General features: G+C 37.4%; 1 protein-coding gene across 1 annotated transcript; it reads left to right on the forward strand.

Moving 5' to 3' along the window:
* Positions 1-3919: 3919 nt before the first annotated feature.
* Positions 3920-6224, forward strand: CXCL6 (C-X-C motif chemokine ligand 6). The gene is made up of 4 exons (XM_004038811.5): positions 3920-4290; positions 4417-4549; positions 4656-4739; positions 5076-6224. The coding sequence occupies exons 1-4, from the start codon at positions 4182-4184 to the stop codon at positions 5092-5094; spliced, it is 345 nt and encodes a 114-aa protein (XP_004038859.4). The 5' UTR covers positions 3920-4181; the 3' UTR covers positions 5095-6224.
* The last annotated feature ends 13202 nt before the right edge of the window (positions 6225-19426 follow it).

Below are 19426 nucleotides of genomic sequence, written 5' to 3' on the forward strand. Positions count from 1 at the left end.
AATAATCCTTTGTGAATTGATTCAGAGTGCAAAGCAGGTGAGACATGTGTACTTATAAGACCATCAGGAGGAACTGGCAATCTTGTCTCATGATTCCTCTCTGATTTTACCATTTGGTGCCAAAAACAAATTCATATGTTCATTTATGTTTAAAATGGCTTATTCGGAACTAACCCACATACAGACAGGGAGAGAGAGTTTAAAAGTCAATAACCTATGTCATCTCTAAACTTTTTTTTAAACAAAGCCTTATACTGTGGTTTATTCCCTGTGGTTAAGTTGAATTAATTGCCTAGGAGCTGAGTCACATTTTTGAAGTTTTGTCTTAGCCATTTCAGCAAGGCTTATCTTTTGTCTTTAGACACATTCTAATCTTTAAAATGTCAATATGCTAAATCTGCAGGCTGTTTTCTACAGATTACCACTCCCCAAAAAGATGAAGGATTCCATTTGCTGAGTCAGGTATGATGTTGATGGTATCAGGAAGCTGTGAGAACTTCTCATTTAGCTTCCCACAAACTGAAGGCCAAACCACCCAGCCTTCCTCAGCCAAAGAATTTCTTGTTTCCTTCCAGAATCAAAATTGTAAAGGTCTGTGACACCTCTTTCTTGCTCACCAATGGAGGTGACAGGAGAGGAAGTTAATACAATTCCCCAGTGTCACAAGGGACAAGGAAAAGAGTTGTGTTCCATTACTGGTTTCTCAATGCCGTCATGTTTACTGATGACCTTTGCTGGCCTGCACTGAGGACAAAGTTCTTCAGAACCAGCCAGAAGAGGATCTAGTTAGACTTCTGTGAAAGAAAGTCTATGTGCCATTCCAGTGCCGTACTCATGCCTGCCATGGAGCAAGACGGTGGAAGACACTTAAATCTTCAGTGCTTTAACTCCTCCACAGATAACAAAGAAGGAGAGAGGGAGAAGCTGGAAGCTACTTCACCCTTCAATTTCAGGAGGTAGTGCAGGGCTCACTGGGGACTAGAAAAGGTCTGCAGAAACAGCCTTGGTCACCAGTAATCATGAAATTAGATGGTTCCAGAAGCCTATGGGGAGAATTCCTCCCCGCATGAGGTTGTTTGGGGGAAAACAGACTGGGTGCTATTATGCTGCCAAATTGATGCAAATCTCTAGAAGAAGCCTTCACATGAGCCCCTCAAACTCATCAGCCTCCTACAGCATCTCCAAATGGTGTCAAATACACACCTGGGGGTGGGACCAGAGCTGGGGCAGGCCCGGGCTCCCTGGCAAACTTCAGTCTATGCTCACCATACTACACTTCACTCCCAATAAGACCAAAACCTCTTCCAATTCAATAGCATAGCAACCGCCAAAAGTACATTTTATCTTCCATGGCAATTTGCTGGGTGATTTTTGAAGATATTTTTGTTTATTAAACTGCCTCAACACACATATGCTTGCTAAACTACAAGTATACAATTTCTAATAAACGGATTTCACTTTGGGGCCAATTCAGGCAACTTGTTGACTTCAGGTGGGGATAGAGCCTCTTTCATCACGTTATCTTGGCTTCTAAAGCTGGCTGAAATCCAGAGAATCAAAAAGTCATTGAAGAAACCTAGAATGACCTGCCTGCAAGAAGAGGAAGGACTCTCAGTTTAGGGCAATAATCATGAATAACATTTCCTGAATAATAGTAATAATAATTAGAAAGGATTGACTTTCAGAAATTTTTCTCAAGTCAAAGCTTCCACTACTATGGTTCCAACTTTTCTTTTTTTTAATTTTATTATTATTATACTTTAAGTTTTAGGGTACATGTGCACAATGTGCAGGTTAGTTACATATCTATACATGTGCCATGCTGGTGTGCTGCACCCATTAACTTGCCATTTAGCATTAGGTGTATCTCCTAATGCTATCCCTCCCCCCTCCACCCAGCCCACAACAGTCCCCAGAGTGTGATGTTCCCCTTCCTGTGTCCATGTGTTCTCATTGTTCAATTCCCACCTATGAGTGAGAACATGCAGTGTTTGGTTTTTTGTCCTTGCGATAGTTTACTGAGAATGATGATTTCCAATTTCATCCACGTCCCTACAAAGGACATGAACTCATCCTTTTTTATGGCTGCATAGTATTCCATGGTGTACATGTGCCACATTTTCTTAATCCAGTCTATCATTGTTGGACATTTGGGTTGGTTCCAAGTCTTTGCTATTGTGAATAGTGCCGCAATAAACATACGTGTGCATGTGTCTTCATAGCAGCATGATTTATAGTCCTTTGGGTATATACCCAGTAATGGGACAGCTGGGTCAAATGGTATTTCTAGTTCTAGATCCCTGAGGAATTGCCACACTGACTTCCACAATGGTTGAACTAGTTTACAGTCCCACCAACAGTGTAAAAGTGTTCCTATTTCTCCACATCCTGTCCAGCACCTGTTGTTTCCTGACTTTTTAATGATTGCCATTCTAACTGGTGTGAGATGGTATCTCATTGTGGTTTTGATTTGCATTTCTCTGATGGCCAGTGATGGTGAGCATTGTTTCATGTGTTTTTTGGCTGCATAAATGTCTTAAGAAGTGTCTGTTCATGTCCTTTGCCCACTTTTTGATGGGGTTGTTTGTTTTTTTGTTGTAAATTTGTTTGAGTTCATTGTAGGTTCTGGATATTAGCCCTTTGTTAGATGAGTAAGTTGCGAAAATTTTCTCCCATGTTGTAGGTTGCCTGTTCACCCTGATGGTAGTTTCTTTTGCTGTGCAGAAGCTCTTTAGTTTAATTAGATCCCATTTATCAATTTTGGCTTTTGTTGCCATTGCTTTTGGTGTTTTAGACATGAAGTCCTTGCCCATGCCTATGTCCTGAATGGTAATGCCTAGGTTTTCTTCTAGAGTTTTTATGGTTTCAGGTCTAACGTTTAAGTCTTTAATCCACCTTGAATTAATTTTTGTATAAGGTGTAAGGAAGGGATCCAGTTTCAGCTTTCTACATATGGCTAGCCAGTTTTCCCAGCACCATTTATTAAATAGGGAGTCCTTTCCCTATTGCTTGTTTTTCTCAGGTTTGTCAAAGATCAGATAGTTGTAGATACGTGGCATTATTTCTGAGGGCTCTGTTCTGTTCCATTGATCTATATCTCTGTTTTGGTACCAGTACCATGCTGTTTTGGTTACTGTAGCCTTGTAGTATAGTTTGAAGTCAGGTAGCGTGATGCCTCTAGCTTTGTTCTTTTGGCTTAGGATTGACTTGGCAATGCGGGCTCTTTTTTGGTTCCATATGAACTTTAAAGTAGTTTTTTCCAATTCTGTGAAGAAAGTCATTGGTAGCTTGATGGGGATGGCATTGAATCTATAAGTTACCTTGGGCAGTATGGCCGTATTCATGATATTGATTCTTCCTACCCATGAGCATGGAATGTTCTTCCATTTGTTTGTATCCTCTTTTATTTCATTGAGCAGTGGTTTGTAGTTCTCCTTGAAGAGGTCCTTCATGTCCCTTGTAAGTTGGATTCCTAGGTATTTTATTCTCTTTGAAGCAATTGTGAATGGGAGTTCACTCATGATTTGGCTCTCTGTTTGTTTGTTATTGGTGTATAAGAATGCTTGTGATTTTTGTACATTCATTTTGTATCCTGAGACTTTGCTGAAGTTGCTTATCAGCTTAAGGAGATTTTGGGCTGAGACCATGGGGTTTTCTAGACATACAATTATGTCATCTGCAAATAGGGACAATTTGACTTCCTCTTTTCCTAATTGAATACCCTTTATTTCCTTCTCCTGCCTAATTGTCCTGGCCATTGGAGAGGAGGCGCATCTCCCAGACAGCTGCGTGCCTCAGAGAAGCCAGCCTCGCTAACCCCTCAAGCCCAGGGGATGAGGCCCTGCTGAATCGCTGCTCTCTTTTGGCTGGAGCCACAGCTCCCTCCACCGCGGGGCGGGGCTAAAATGTCCTCCTCCTTAAGGGAGCAGGCAGCGCCTCCCAGCCACCCACCCCACCAATTCCCATCCTCCCGCCCCCCTCCACCAACCCCTTCTTTCCACACTGCCCCCTGAGTTCAGGGAATTTCCCCAGCATCCCAAAGCTTGAGTTTCCTGCCAGTCGGGAGGGATGAATGCAGATAAAGGGAGTGCAGAAGGCACGAGGAAACCAAAGTGCTCTGTATCCTCCAGTCTCCGCGCCTCCACCCAGCTCAGGAACCCGCGAACCCTCTGTTGACTACTATGAGCCTCCGGTCCAGCCGCGCGGCCCGTGTCCCGGGTCCTTCGGGCTCCTTGTGCGCGCTGCTCGCGCTGCTGCTCCTGCTGACGCCGCCGGGGCCCCTCGCCAGCGGTGAGAGCTCCTGGCACTGGGGACGCACTCGGCACTGCGGTGCATCCCAGCCTCTGCGGGGCCGCTGCGTTCCAGGGAACTCTCCCAGCAACCTGCCCTATAAAAATGTCTTTCTTTCTTCCCCAGCTGGTCCTGTCTCTGCTGTGCTGACAGAGCTGCGTTGCACTTGTTTACACGTTACGCTGAGAGTAAACCCCAAAATGATTGGTAAACTGCAGGTGTTCCCCGCAGGCCCGCAGTGCTCCAAGGTGGAAGTGGTGTAAGTTATCCTGTGTTGCTGTGTCCACTGTGACTTAGGCAAGTCCTCCAGCCTGGGTCGTCAAGCTTTGTGGCTCATGGGTGCATCCTCTTTTTCTTTACTTCAGAGCCTCCCTGAAGAACGGGAAGCAAGTTTGTCTGGACCCGGAAGCCCCTTTTCTAAAGAAAGTCATCCAGAAAATTTTGGACAGGTATTTGTCCCTTTGATCTTTGTGGTGTTTTAATAACTTCTATGGAAAGCATATACTTCACAATGTCCTTATTCTCTCTGTAGGATTTAGACTATGCTTAGAATTATAAGGTTGTTAAGAAGAATAAGGAAACTTTTTTCTGGAATGTTCTGGGGAAACCTTTATCACCAATCTTACATGCCTGAACAATTACACAGAGCTCATTACTGACATCTATTTTTTGTCTGCTCTTTGCTTTTATTGACTTTTTTCCCCCCACCAAACGCTTTTGAAAACCAAATGTAGCAGACAAGAGTGTGGGAATTGGTTATACTAATATAACTCTTTTCTCAACAGTGGAAACAAGAAAAACTGAGTAACAAAAAAAACCATGCATCATAAAATTGCCCAGTCTTCAGCGGAGCAGTTTTCTGGAGATCCCTGGACCCAGTAAGAATAAGAAGGAAGGGTTGGTTTTTTCCAGCAGTCCATTTTCCACATGGATTCCCTACTTTGAAGAGTGTGGGGAAAGCCTACGCTTGTCCCTGAAGTTTACAGCTCAGCTAATGAAGTATTAATATAGTATTTCCACTATTTACTGTTATTTTACCTGATAAGTTATTGAACCCTTTGGCAATTGACCATATTGTGAGCAAAGAATCACTGGTTATTAGTTTTTCAATGAATATTGAATTGAAGATAACTATTGTATTTCTATCATACATTCCTTAAAGTCTTACCGAAAAGGCTGTGGATTTCGTATGGAAATAATGTTTTTTTAGTGTGCTGTTGAGGGAGGTATCCTGTTGTTCTCACTCACTCTTCTCATAAAATAGGAAATATTTTAGTTCTGTTTCTTGGGGGAATATGTTACTCTTTACCCTAGGATGCTATTTAAGTTGTACTGTATTAGAACACTGGGTGTGTCATACCGTTATCTGTGCAGAATATATTTCCTTATTCAGAATTTCTAAAAATGTAAGTTCTGTAAGGGCTAATATATTCTCTTCCTATGGTTTTAGACGTTTGATGTCTTCTTAGTATGGCATAATGTCATGATTTACTCATTAAACTTTGATTTTGTATGCTATTTTTTCACTGTGGGATGACTATAATTCTGGTCACTAAATATACACTTTAGATAGATGAAGAAGCCCAAAAACAGACAAATTCCTGATTGCTAATTTACGTAGAAATGTATTCTCTTGGTTTTTTAAATAAAAGCAAAATTAACAATGATCTGTGCTCTGAAAGTTTTGAAAATATATTTGAACAATTTGAATATAAATTCATCATTTAGTCATCAAAATATGTACAGCATTGCTAAGATTTTCAGGTATCTATTGTGGATCTTTTAAAGGTTTTGACCATTTTGTTATGAGGAATTATACATGTATCACATTCACTATATTAAAATTGCACTTTTATTTTTTCCTGTGTGTCACGTTGGTTTTTGGTACTTGTATTGTCATGTGGAGAAACAATAAAAGATTTCTAAACCACTGATGTTGTTTCTCCTCCTTATACAGTTATTATTTATCTTTAATTCTACATTATTCAAAATATTACCTCTGCTCTTCTCTGGCTGGCAGAGAGGGCCCTCATTCCCCGATACCATTGCATTGGTTCAACTTTTCTCCATGCTCAGCCCCCTTCCAGTTACTCCTTCACAGCACCAATAGCCTCTGGGGTCTTTAGAAAACACAAATAGGATAAGATTTTCCTATCTAAATTCTTAAATGGCTCCCTGTTTCCTAGACATGAAATAAAAGTTGCTAAACATGATGAATGAGGTTCTGTCTCATCTCACTCCTGATCATCAGTACTTCAACTTCCCTTGTGCCTCACATTCACTATAGTCAGGCGTTCAGTTCCCTAACTAGGCACGTTCTTTCCCCAGGCTCATGACTTTGTATTTGCTAGGGTCTCTACCTGGAAAGCATTTACGTTTTCCTGCGTATAAGAGGAGGCATATTCATCCTTCAGAACTCAGTTCAAGCAATATCTCCTTCGTGAATTTTCCTTGGCACACTCAGGAAAGCTTGTGGTCTGCATCTTGGTGTTCTCATAGCATCTTCTAGACATCTGCATTACAACAAATATATTCCATTGCTTTTATTTGTTTATAGGTTTCTTCATCTAACTGTATTAAGAGCTCTCCTAGAACATCGACCATATTTCATCCAACTCTGCATTCCAAATGTGTGGCATGGAATGACTTAATGAATTAATAAGTTATCCTGACCCTCAGGTAGTCAGATGTTATACCAAAATCAATAATCTGGCTCATGGTAGATTTTGATTAAATTGTAATTTGTTCACCTTCTTTTCTCCTTCTTGTCTACAGGTAATCCAACAGGGCTTTAGCATGTGTAATCCACCCACCCCTCATTTTCACTTAGCTACCTCCCATCTTTCCTTCCTTTGGGGATAGCTTACATATCATTTTCTTGATGCAATCTTTATAACTCTTACTCCTCCCAGATTAAGATCCCTTTTATATACTGTCATAGCACTCTGTACTTTTTATTCATAACATTTTCTCATGAAGATGACTTTAGAGTTTATAGAGCATATATACATGTGGTCATGTGTTTAGAGTCTATCTATTCTAGCTTCACTGTAAGTTCTATGAGAGCAGGGACAATGTTTATCATCTTTATCTCAGTTCCTGGTACAATGCCTAGCACATAGTGTATATTTAAACAAATGAGTGATATGGTTAAACAAGTCTCTCTGTTTCTCTAGTATTAAAAGTGTCGTTTCATATAAAATACCTGTTCTTAAGAAAAGCAAGAAAATGAAACGAAGAAGACTAACCAAATTAGTATGTGTATACATACATTCACACTGCAGCTGGATTAATATATTATATATGCTTATATTGGCACGTACTTGTATACTTTAGTATATCTAACCTAGGCTTTCCTGTATGTTTTAGCTCTCTATATATAAAATATAAATTGGATTAATATTTTTTAATTATTATATATTGATATATTTAACAGAGAAAGAGACACAAAGATATGAAAAAACTTAAAAAGTAGATTCAGAGATGGATTTCTAATCATTTTTTCAACAATGAAAAAGTACAAAATATCTCTAATTTTTTAAAGTGCATTAAACTTCTGTGGTCTCTTTTTGCTCTCTCAAACGGTATTTTTTTTTAACTTATGAATGATACAGTAATTCTGGGGAAACACTAGAAAGCAAACCAAATTACAAAAATGAGCTCTAAATTTTAGTGTTTAAAACAATCCCTGCTATGTCATATTAACTCCAAAATACTTATTGAAAAATGCTTGATTATAAAAGATTAAAGAATATTAAATGCCCTTTGTACAGGTGAAATATAAGCTTCATAAAGAAATAAACATTGCTGGTTAGTTTTTTTTTTTTTTTTTTTTGAGACCAAGTCTCACTGTCACCCAGGCTGGAGTTCAGTGACACAATCTTGGCTTACTGCAACCTCTGCCTCCCAGGTTCAAGTGATTCTCCTGCCTCAGCCTCCCATGTAGCTGGGACTACAGGCATGCACCACCACGCCTAGCTAATTTTTTGTATTTTTAGTAGAGACATAGTTTCACCATGTTGGTCAGGCTTGTCTCAATGGTTTTTTTTTTTTGTTTGTTTGTTTGTTTGTTTGTTTTTATCATTAAGCTCTTTTTTTTAAGAAGCAACACTTGTAAGTTTAGTTTGTTCGTAGAAATAGAATGAAACATGATTTCTAATATTCTTGCAATTCTAGTTGTCAGGCCCATTCCGCAAATGGTCACTCTATACAGAAAATAGATTACAGTATATTACTAAAGACTAACCTATACAAGCAACTCAATGATAGCTACTGTTCACTCTTTCAACCATTCCTAGTTGATCTTTCTACTAGCAAACTCAAGGACTAACATATTTGGGGAAATTTAATCTAATGTAAATATCCTAGGGATAAGTCTTCTAGTTTCTTCATACTAACCCCTAAGTACTATTTTCACTCTGTTATCTGTCTGAAACTCTATCTTATGTATAAAGTCACTCGATATTGAACAAATGCTCAGCTAAAATCTACTCTGTTACTGCTCCAATCCAGACAATTTTCAATGTATAATTAATGTCCTTCATTATACCAGAATTTCCTGTTTGCCTCTATGTGTGACGCATTCACATAATCCTTCAATTCCTGAAGGTATGACAAGATCTATGATAAAATATGACTAGTGGCTTTGTTTTTCTATCATGATTTTAATTCTTGCTTAAGGAAATAATTGCTGTGGATAACTCTCATGTATAACTTCAAAATACCTTCCTGTATGTTACAAAATGAGAAATTTACCAGATGGAAGGAGCACTTGGGGATTTCTAGTTGCCTCCCTGACTAAATCAAGGAAGAGGAGGAGAAGGTACAATGATTTGGATTTTGGCTGACAGTCCTGGTTCATTCTTAGTCAGAAAAATTAATGTTATATTCCTAAGAAGGATTGTTCATACCTCAAATATGTGGAGTGAGATAAGAACATAGAAAGACCTAGAGTTTGGGTGTATAATTTTGTTTCTACAAATTTCAAATTTCTGTTTCTGAAACATAGATAAGTTGCAAGGACGCTTCTCTGGAAAATCCACTTTTTTTTTTTTTTTGACGGAGTCTCGCTCTGTTGCCCAGGCTGGTGTGCAGTGGCGCAATCTCAGCTCACTGCAAGCTCCATCTCCTGGGTTCATGCCATTCTCTTGCCTCAGCCTCCTGAGTAGCTGGGACTACAGGTGCCTGCCACCACACCCAGCTAATTTTTTGTATTTTTAATAGAGACGTTTCTCTAACACATAAATTTATGTTTGTTTTTAATCTACCTCTAGGGTTAGATAAAGAGAAAACTAGTTGACTTACTTCCAGCAAGAGAAGCTAATTATACTTCTTTATATTTTGTGGTGCAGTACAGAATTAGAGCAATTGCACTTCAAATCTAGTTTTGTGTATTTCCAGCTACGTGAGCTTGACAATTTGTTTCACATCTACCTTCCTCAGCTTCCTCACCTGTAAAATCAGTATAATAGCTATCTCACAGACACTACCCTGGAACAAAGTAGATTCTTGGTAAATATTATTAATAATTTCTTTCCCAAGACTCCTAGTTCAAACTCCCCCTTACAAATGAGAAAACTGAGAACTTAGTAGTTTAAACATACTTATTTTTTTCTTAATTTATTTATATTCTTTTTACATATGCTTGACTAATTTTTAGTACTCTTAAAATTTTTTTCTGAGTCTTTTTATAGAAGCTTTTGAAAGCTGTATATTCTATTTTTTGTGAAGTACATGGTAACTATCAAAAATTATGATTTATTTTCCTTCATATAAACATTCTTCAATCAAAGATCAATTTATTAACCTTTATTGATAATCTTGTTACATACCTGACCCTATGCAAGATCCTTATAAATCTGGAAATTATAAAAATGAAGAGCTTTCTGTCTGAGTTAAGATCTCTTTACAGCAAATATACTGTTTCCTACAGAACAAAGATTTTCTAATAAGGGGAGAGAAAGAAAGGGGAGGAGAGGTGAGGGGAGGGACTAGGAGAAGGGAAAAGGAGAAGTAAGAAAGAAGGAGGAGAGTGGAGGGGCTTGTGTTTTGTGTTGACTTTTTTTCTATTTTCTTTCTTCTTTCCCCTTCCCTCTTCTCCTTTTCTCTCCCCTTTCCTTCTCTCCCTCCCTTCATCCTTTCTGTTTATTCCTCAGAAGTAAAATAACGCTATTTAAAAGAGGAAGAGAAGGACCCAGGTACCCTAGCAGAAATCTCAGCCAGCAGCCAACACCAACCACCTCTCATGGGAATGAGGCCAGTTTTGATTTTCACCAATTTCAGTTTCTTCTGACTGCACCCACTTAATTGAGCTTAGCAGAAGAATCTCACATTAACATGTAGAATTATCAAAATAATAAACTGTCGTTTTAAGCCACTAAATTTAAGGTTGACTTCTTACACAGCAAAAGAGGATCAAACGTTACTTGCTAACAATTGAATGTGTTTGCAGGCTCTGGAAAAACATCGTACTGGAATTTCCTCAAATGAATGAATATGTAATGAAACTGGGTAACAGTCATACATTTGAGACTCAGCAAATTATACTGATTAACATAAATTGAAATGAAAATTCTCAGGCCTGCGAAACTTTGCAGCACTTCTATGTAACAGTACCCAGGAAGATATTTCCCCAGCCCCACTCTCCCCACTCTTTCCCCACCCACACCTCATGTTTCACTGGAAGACAGTAAAACCTCCATTAACCTGAGTGCCAGCGGTCTGAATGATTCGTATCAACTGAGAGTCACACATAAAACACATTTGGTTTCATCACTTAGTAGAAAATCTTTTATTGACTAGTATTTCAATTTATTGATTAAAATACTTTAACAAACTGACCCAAAATTTTTACTAGCTCTAGGATATTCTGTTCAAATTATTTTTATGATTGATAGCTCATTGACTTTGTACTTAAAAGAAGGATTTGGGAAATGTCAGCTCAAAATGTTCTATGTAAGGCAGGGATAATATGTCTTAATTTCAAGGGATAGTGGTCCTCTGATGTCTCTAGATATTTTCTTTTAAAATAGCCAACAGATAAGTTCTGTCTGGGGTCTTAGAAAACTTCTTTGTTTTCTGAATGACTGTTATTTATAGCATGACTTAAAGGAAAAAGACTTGATAAAATTTCTTAGCACATACACACATAAAAACCCATGGTGACAATGTAAGCTTCTTTAAAAAGGCTGTCTTTTTAATATTCAAGAACCTCTGACAATTGTTTTTACCCCTAGTATTCATTCAGATTTATAATTTTGTATAAGCTAACTGCTTTTAACTCAATAACTTATTTGAAAATATCTTTTAACCATTTGTGTATGCCTTGCCCTCTGTACTGTGCTTCTCATCTTGGAAATCAAAGGGAATAAGGCAAATGACAGTAACAGCAATTAACAGTTACAGTCATTACAGTAGTAGTAATAATAGAGTATTATCCATATCCCATTGCTTTACACAAATATTTTAGATTGCTCTTAAAAAAGAAATAGTTAAATGACGAAGTTACACAAAAATGAGAACTTTATAATGCCTGGCACATAATAGATGTTTAACCAATATTTTTAAATAAATGAAAACAAGCAAAAAGCTATTTTATATCAACTGCTGACTAATAGGCTTATGAAATTGTAATGACTCAAGAAATGTTTTAAGACTTCCTCATGAACCTTGCTGACAATGTATTGTCTGTGATGAACCACATTTGTTGATTAAGACAATGACTTGATGATACTGTGCCCCATGGCTACCTCCTTCCCGGTATCAACCAATTCAAACAGCATCATTACTTCAGAAGACGTTTCATATAGTTTCCTCAAAAGGATTAGTGACTTTTAAAAAATCTTTCTAATGAAACAGGAAAGAAATCTGAATAGTGTTAAGCGTGGAAAGAAAAAATTGTCCAGTGAAGCTAGTAAATATTCTCAGCAATGTGTTTAAGGGGTTGAACAGAAAATGAAAGATACTATAAATAGTGTTAAAAAACTTTATCTCTTGCTCTGGAAATGGTTTTGATCTTATGTTTGAATGGAAACGTATCTGCTTGAGAATTCACAATATCTCAATGTCAATAATGAGGAAACTCTATAAAGTCATCTCACAGGAGGAACTAGAAAGAAGCCTGCTCTCCTAATTCTGTGTCCTGCTGAGCTTATCTTTGCAATTGACTCCACATCTCAACTCTCAGAAGAACCCAAACTCTCAGCATATCCCCTTCCTTTACGCTTGCTTAAGACTAGAAACTTCTGTGTTGAGACAGGAGAAAAATCATTTTAGTTTATTATATTGTACTGCTAAACTCTAATTTATAAGAAAAAAATGAGGTGGAGAAAAATAAGGGATATATTAAAAAACAGGACCTAACAATTTAAGTAGGCATAGTCAGGAACTATTAAACAAGAAAATTTGACTTAAAAACTTAAGTCAGAAAAAATATTTACTACATTAATTTTTTGGCTAGAAAGCAACTTTGCATATTTAATATTTTGAGACTTCAAGTGATGAGGCTTGTGCTTTGTGTTGTCTTTTTTTTCTATTTTATTTTGTCTTTCTCCTTTTCTCTCCCTTTTCCTTCCCTCCCTCCTTACTTTCTGTTTATTCCTCAGAAGTAAAACAAAGCTACTAAAAAGAGGAGGAGAAAGATAAAGGTACCCTAGCAGAAATCTCAGCCAGCAGCCAACACCAACCACGTCCCATGTGAATGAGGCCATTTTTAATTTTCAGCTATTTCAGTTGTTTCTGATTGCAACCACTTAGGTGAGCTTAGCAGAAGAAGCTCACAATAACATGCAGAATTATCAGAAATAATAAATAATTGTTCATAAAATTCAGTTATTAAAAGTAAGAAAAGAATATGGGAAGCTTAAATAACATCCTAAGAGAGTTATACATAGTTGTAGCAGGAAGACTGCCTGTTGCCAGGACCACTTGTATCTGCCTCGTTCTTTATTGCCAGTCTTCCAAATGACACTTTCATACCACACGTGCTATGGGTCATGTGGAGTTTGTAGCTAATTAGAACAGAAAAGAGAAACCTTCCTTCATGGGATTTATGTTTGTTGATTTACTTATTAACACTGCTTAGGACTTACTTTATCCTGCATTATCCTGCATGCAATAGGATACATGGGACATTCAGAGAAACCTAGGACATGCCTCTGCCTTCAAAATGTCTAATTCAATTGAACAAGCAAATCTTATAAATGGGACAGTGATCCAGACAATAATATACAAACCAACATGTGATGTATATAGGTATACTTCTGTATCTATGAGAGCTTAGTTTATATGCAATATTTCACACCAAGCGCTTTAATCAGGACCTGAGAATTCAGAAACAAAGATTTGATTGCAGCTTCTTTTTTTTTTTTTTTTTGAGACAGAGTCTCACTCTGTCACCAGGGCTGGAGTGCAATGGTGCGATCTCGGCTCACTGCAACCTCCGCCTCCCAGATTCAAGTGATTCTCCTGCCTCAGCCTCCAGAGTAGCTGGGATTACAGGCATATGCCACCCCACCCAGCTAATTTTTTGTATTTTTAGTAGAGACAGGGTTTCACCATGTTAGTCAGGATGGTCTCGATCTCCTGACTTCGTGATCTGCCCACCTTGGCCTCCCAAAGTGCTGGGATTACAGGTGTAAGCCTGATTGCAGCTTCTAGTAGTTCAAAACTTCCTTATGGTCATAAACAAGGCAGAGGCTGAGTAACTATTTTTCCTACCATAGAATGTCATGTAGCCATTAAAAAGAATGGGGGAAGACTGCATCAAAGTAGCATAAAAGGATGCTGAACCCATATTTTTTATTTATTTATTTATTTATTTATTTATTTATTTATTTATTTTGAGATGGGATTTCACTCTTGTTGCCCAGGCTGGAGTGCAATGGCCCGGTTGAACCCATATTTTGAAAGACAAAAGTAAGTTGTATAATAATCTAAATAAAGGGATCCCATTTATATAAAAAAGACCTTCATATACCTCTGTGAATAGTATACATATATCTTTACATATTAAACATGTTTCTCTCTGTATATGCATATATATGTGCATATAAATCTACATAGAATAGAAAACTAATCCCAAATTGTCACCAAAGGTTACCACTGAAGAGCAGTAATGTGGAGTAATGATAAGGAACTTGAATGTTTTATTTCAAATATATCTGTAGTGTATGAATTGTTTACAACAAATGATATCTATTTTTCTATTAGATTAAAAGGAAAGGAAAAAATCAATATGGTGGGTCTTGTTTTTTAAAGTATACGCAGGTAGTAGAAACAAGTAACTTCTCTTATAATACAAAGGAGGATGTGTTTTGTTTATAGATTCTGGGTGAAATTACAAAAGACAATTCATTTGGAAGACAGAAAGAAGCCCATAAGCTAAAATAAAAAGTAAATCTTTTATGGTAGTTGGCTCTTATTTTACTCACATACTCCAAACTAATCCAAATACTTATCAACAACCAGGAAAAGAATATCTACTTCCCATAGCTACTAGAAAGGAAAGATAACTCTCTTTTTCAAGGGCCACAAGTTTGTGCTTTCGGGTGCTCCTAAAGTCCATTAAGCCTGTACACTGCATTCTAGGAAAGTCAGGGCATATTGTTACATACTCATACAAAGAAAATGCATATGGTATTTCAGGGTAGTTCTTACCTTCCTAAGTAGAGTTGTTACACATGTGTAAGAGAGATAGCTACTGAGAAAGGGAGAGTGGGAATGTGAAGAGATGTGTAACATGCAACTTAGTAGGAATTTTGATCTGTTTCGTCTTTCTCTGGGTTGGGCACAGCTTGACAGGCTTATATGTGGATCACCACATACCCTCACTTCCCCTTTCCCTACCTCTTCCTCCTTTCTGGCTTTGAGGGATAGGATATAAATGACATCTTCAAAGCATGAGAAGCCACTTATCTGCAGACTTGTAGGCAGCAGCTCACCCTCATGTGCAAGTCTTCTGGCTCTGGAAACAACTCTAGCTCAGTCTTCTCCACCATGAGCCTCAGACTCAAAGCCACCCCTTCCTGTAACAGTGCCAGACCATTTCGTGCCCTGCAGGTGTTGCTGCTTCTGTCACTGCTGCTGACCATTCTGCCTTCCTGCACCAATGGGCAAAGTAAGAGAAACTTAGGGAAAAGCAAAGGTAGAGACCTGCTGCCTGCACCTGTTGCTGCTTCTGCTATACCTGTGTCTGGGAGAAAGACTAGCTGGTGCCCCTGGGTCTGGAGAGTGCCATTATACTAACAACTCCAATTGGAGGGGGCACACAGAGGGGGCACTTCACATGTGCTGAGCATTCTGCTGGGCACTTTACTAAAGCTTTACAGATCATATTCACAATGGCCTTATGAGAGAAGTACAATTACTGTCAATTTACAAACAAGGAATTGAGCGAAATAGTCATGACCACTAATAGATCACATTTTCTACTCCACGTGAATGTGTAGACAGTGACTTGTACATTGAACTGTGCTGCGTGTGTGTGAAGTCAACCTCTGGAATTCATCCCAGCAACATCATCCCAAACATCCACATTTATCTGCTGTTAATTTTCATGGGCATTTCTAGTTTAACAGTAGAGTAGAGCAAGAAAAATCAATTAAAATGTATTTGGAAGTAGATTCTCAAATAAAGAGGGCAAAGCATTGTGCAATGGTTAGCCAGGAATTAGGGCTAACCTAGGATGGATCACCAACATTCATCATTTGGAAGTGGTCAGGTCAGGAGCCCCTTGCAACAAAGTCCAGGTGATGTAAGTCCCTGCTTCTGTGTCATTGCTTCATCAGGAAAGCCCTACACCTTCACCTCCTTCCCCATCTGTATTGTTTTCTGTTTCTCAACAGATAATTCTGTTGTCTCTTACAGAGCCATGCTGAAAGATGGGAGGAAAATGTACCTGGACCCAGAAGCTCCCAGAATCAAGAAGATAGTCCAGAAAATGTTGGAAGGTGATGGGTCAGCTGCTTAATCTGTTCACTTTCTGCCAAACCTGTTTACCTCCCAGGAAGGGCAGGATTTTAAAACCTTGACTTTCTTGAATTCTTATTTTATCCAAGATACCTACTCTTACTGTATTAAAATTCAGGTATGTTTCCATTCTCTCTCAAAAATCACATTTTATTCTGAGAAGGCTAGTTAAAAGATGACAGAAAGAAGATGAAAATAAGCAAGCCTAGTTTCAACATAGTATATGGTTTACTCTCTAATTCCTGGCTAACCATTGCACAGTGCTTTGCTCTCTTTATTTGAGAATCTCCTTCCAAACACATTTTTGTTGATTTTTCTTGCTCGGTTTTACCGTTAGACTAGACATGCCCATGATAATTAACAGATTTTATAATGGTCAATGATATAAGAACTCACACAGAGCCCAGCATAGAATATTTTGTCAATAAATTTTTGTTAAACTCTTTTGGGATATAATAGAGCTTTCCAATGTGCTAGGATGTCTTGTTTACAACATTCTCTGAAAGTTTTTTCTAATGTTTATTTTAGCCTTCCAATGCTGAAAATAGTAAAGTTGTTGAATGTTAAGTTTTGTAAGTTGTGATTATTTACTTTAAAGTGAACATATTTGTCACTAGTAGAGTAACAATATATAACGAAAACATATCCAGATATTCTATAAAGAAAACTATGGTATTTTCTGGAACAAAAAAAAAAAAGAAAATTGAAAGAAATTTAAAATCTTACCCCCATATTAGATTACTTAGTAGGTGACAGAGTGGGGATTTGAAACTCAGCTCTTAATACTGCACCACACCACTTTTCTTAACTCTGCTTCCTCGAATGAGGAGATTACATTACATATAACATAGTATTATTGGCACACAAAATAGGATTTATTGCATAGATAACATACTGTATACTATAATGATTATAGGAGAAGAAATAAGTTCACCTATTCCAACTTGTACGTGGACTTTGGGGAGGTACTCATGTACTAAGCATGTAGTTTACAACTTTTGTGCTATTAAGGAATGCTCTTATTATCTCCTCACCATCATAGGCTCAATACCTTAAAGTGTTTTGTCTATAAAATAAATGTATATATTAAATAATAGTTAGCCAAAACTATACATAAATAAACACGTAATAAAGCAGTAAATGCAAATTGCAATTCTTCTCCTTAGTTTTTTTTCTCAATTATTCAAAGTAGCTCAAGCATCTCACTCCTATCTGTAGTGTTTTACCACTGAAACTTGTCAACGCCAGCTCCTGAGACATAACACAGTGTTGGCACTACATTTATTCTTCGTGAGATGCAGGTATCTCTTATTTTTGTGTGAAGTTATTGAGTTATTCTATTTAGATGCAGAGAAAGGGTAGTTTAATTGCCACTCGCTGCTGCCTGAATTCGTGTATGCTGCCAATATTGAAATCTCCAGGTAAGGTTGTACAGACCTACTATGTTGCCCATTGAAATGTAAAACCATCCCTTTTATTTATTCTCTCCGCTGTTAACTTAAGTTTCAGTTCCATGGAAATGTATGAATTACAATATGTTCTGCCACAGCCATTGAGTTGTATACCAGATGTTTAAAAATACAGTCAAACATTGCTTAACGATGGGGATACGCTCTGGGAAATGCATCACTAGGCAATTGTTTTCATTGTGTAAACATCATAGAGTGTACTTACAAAAACCTAGTATAGCCTACTACACACCTAGGCCATATGTTATGGCCTATTGCTCCTAAGCTACAAACCTGTACAGTATGCTACTGTATTGAATACTGTAGGCAAATGTAACACAATGATAAGTATTTGTATGCCTAAATATATTTAAACATAGAAAAGGTACGGTAGAAGTATGCTCAAATAGAAAATGGTAAACCTGTAGAGAGCACTTGCCATGAATGGAGCTTGCAGGACTGGAAGTTGCTCTAGGTGAGTCAGTGAGTGAGTGATCAGCGAATGTGAAGGCCCAGGACATTACAGTCCGATCCTGCAGGCTGTATAAACACTGTACACTTAGGCTACACTAAGTTTCTAAAAAATATTTTTCTTTATTCAATGATAAATTAACCTTAGCTTACTGTAACATTTTTATTTTATAAATGTGTTAATTTTCTAAACTTTTTCACTTTTATAATAATACTTCACATAGAATACAAACACACTGTGCAGCTATATAAATATATATTTTCTTTTCTATTCTCATTCTATAAGCTTTTTAATTTTTAATTTTTTCACCTTTTAAACTTTTTTATTGAAAACTAAGACTCCAACACAAAAATTTGCCTATACAAGGTCAGAATCATCAATCACCGTCTTCCACATTCATTTCTTATCTCATGGGCAATAAGACACATGGAGTGGTCATCTTCTAAAATAACAATGTCTTTTTCTGGAATATTTTCTGAAGGGCCTTCCAGAGGCTGATTCATAGTTAACTCTTCTTCCATTAGCAGGAGAAGGAGTTCACTCTAAAATAATGATTAAAGAGTATAATATAGTAAATACACAAACCAGAAACAGTGTTGTTTATTATAATTATCAATTTTTATGTACTGTACATAATTGTATGTGATATACTTTTATGCAACTGGAAGCACAGTAAGTTTGTTTACACCAGCATTACCACAGACACATGAATAATACATTGGCTTGCTATGATTTTACAACAGCTATGGTGTCACAAGGCAATAGGAATTTTTTAGCTCCACTATAGTCTTATGGGATCATCATCACTTATACAGTCTATTACTGCCCAAAACGTTGTTATGTGGTGCATGACTGCACATAAGTCACAGAGAATTGCTATTGAAGAGATCACTATCTGGTGGGAGAGGCAGACAAGTGGACAAATAATTGCGACCATATGTGACACATGTCAATATAGATGTATGTTCCAATTATATGCTCTAATTGCTCCAATTGAATAGACATAGGAACAAGTCAAAGCCTCATCATCATCATTTTCAACACATTATCTTCACTACTGTAGCTTCTTTGCATTGAGTCCCTACCAGTACATTGAAATAGTGATAAACGTTATGATATCTAATGTCACAGTGTTTTCCATTTAAGAAACAAAACAATTTTAAACACTTTTAAATACACAGATACACACACACACATATATATATATCTACAGTATATGTGTGTGTATGTTTGTGTATTCTGTGAGAAA

This window comes from Gorilla gorilla, chromosome 3, assembly GCF_029281585.2.
Source record: "Gorilla gorilla gorilla isolate KB3781 chromosome 3, NHGRI_mGorGor1-v2.1_pri, whole genome shotgun sequence".
NCBI lineage: Eukaryota > Metazoa > Chordata > Mammalia > Primates > Hominidae > Gorilla > Gorilla gorilla.

Coding starts and splice junctions, on each gene's coding strand:
- CXCL6 (XM_004038811.5), top strand. CDS start 4,182: ATGAGCCTCCGGTCCAGCCGCGCGGCCCGTGTCCCGGGTCCTTCGGGC. Junction 4,291..4,416: donor GCCGGGGCCCCTCGCCAGCG/GTGAGAGCTCCT, acceptor TTTCTTCCCCAG/CTGGTCCTGTCTCTGCTGTG. Junction 4,550..4,655: donor TGCTCCAAGGTGGAAGTGGT/GTAAGTTATCCT, acceptor TCTTTACTTCAG/AGCCTCCCTGAAGAACGGGA.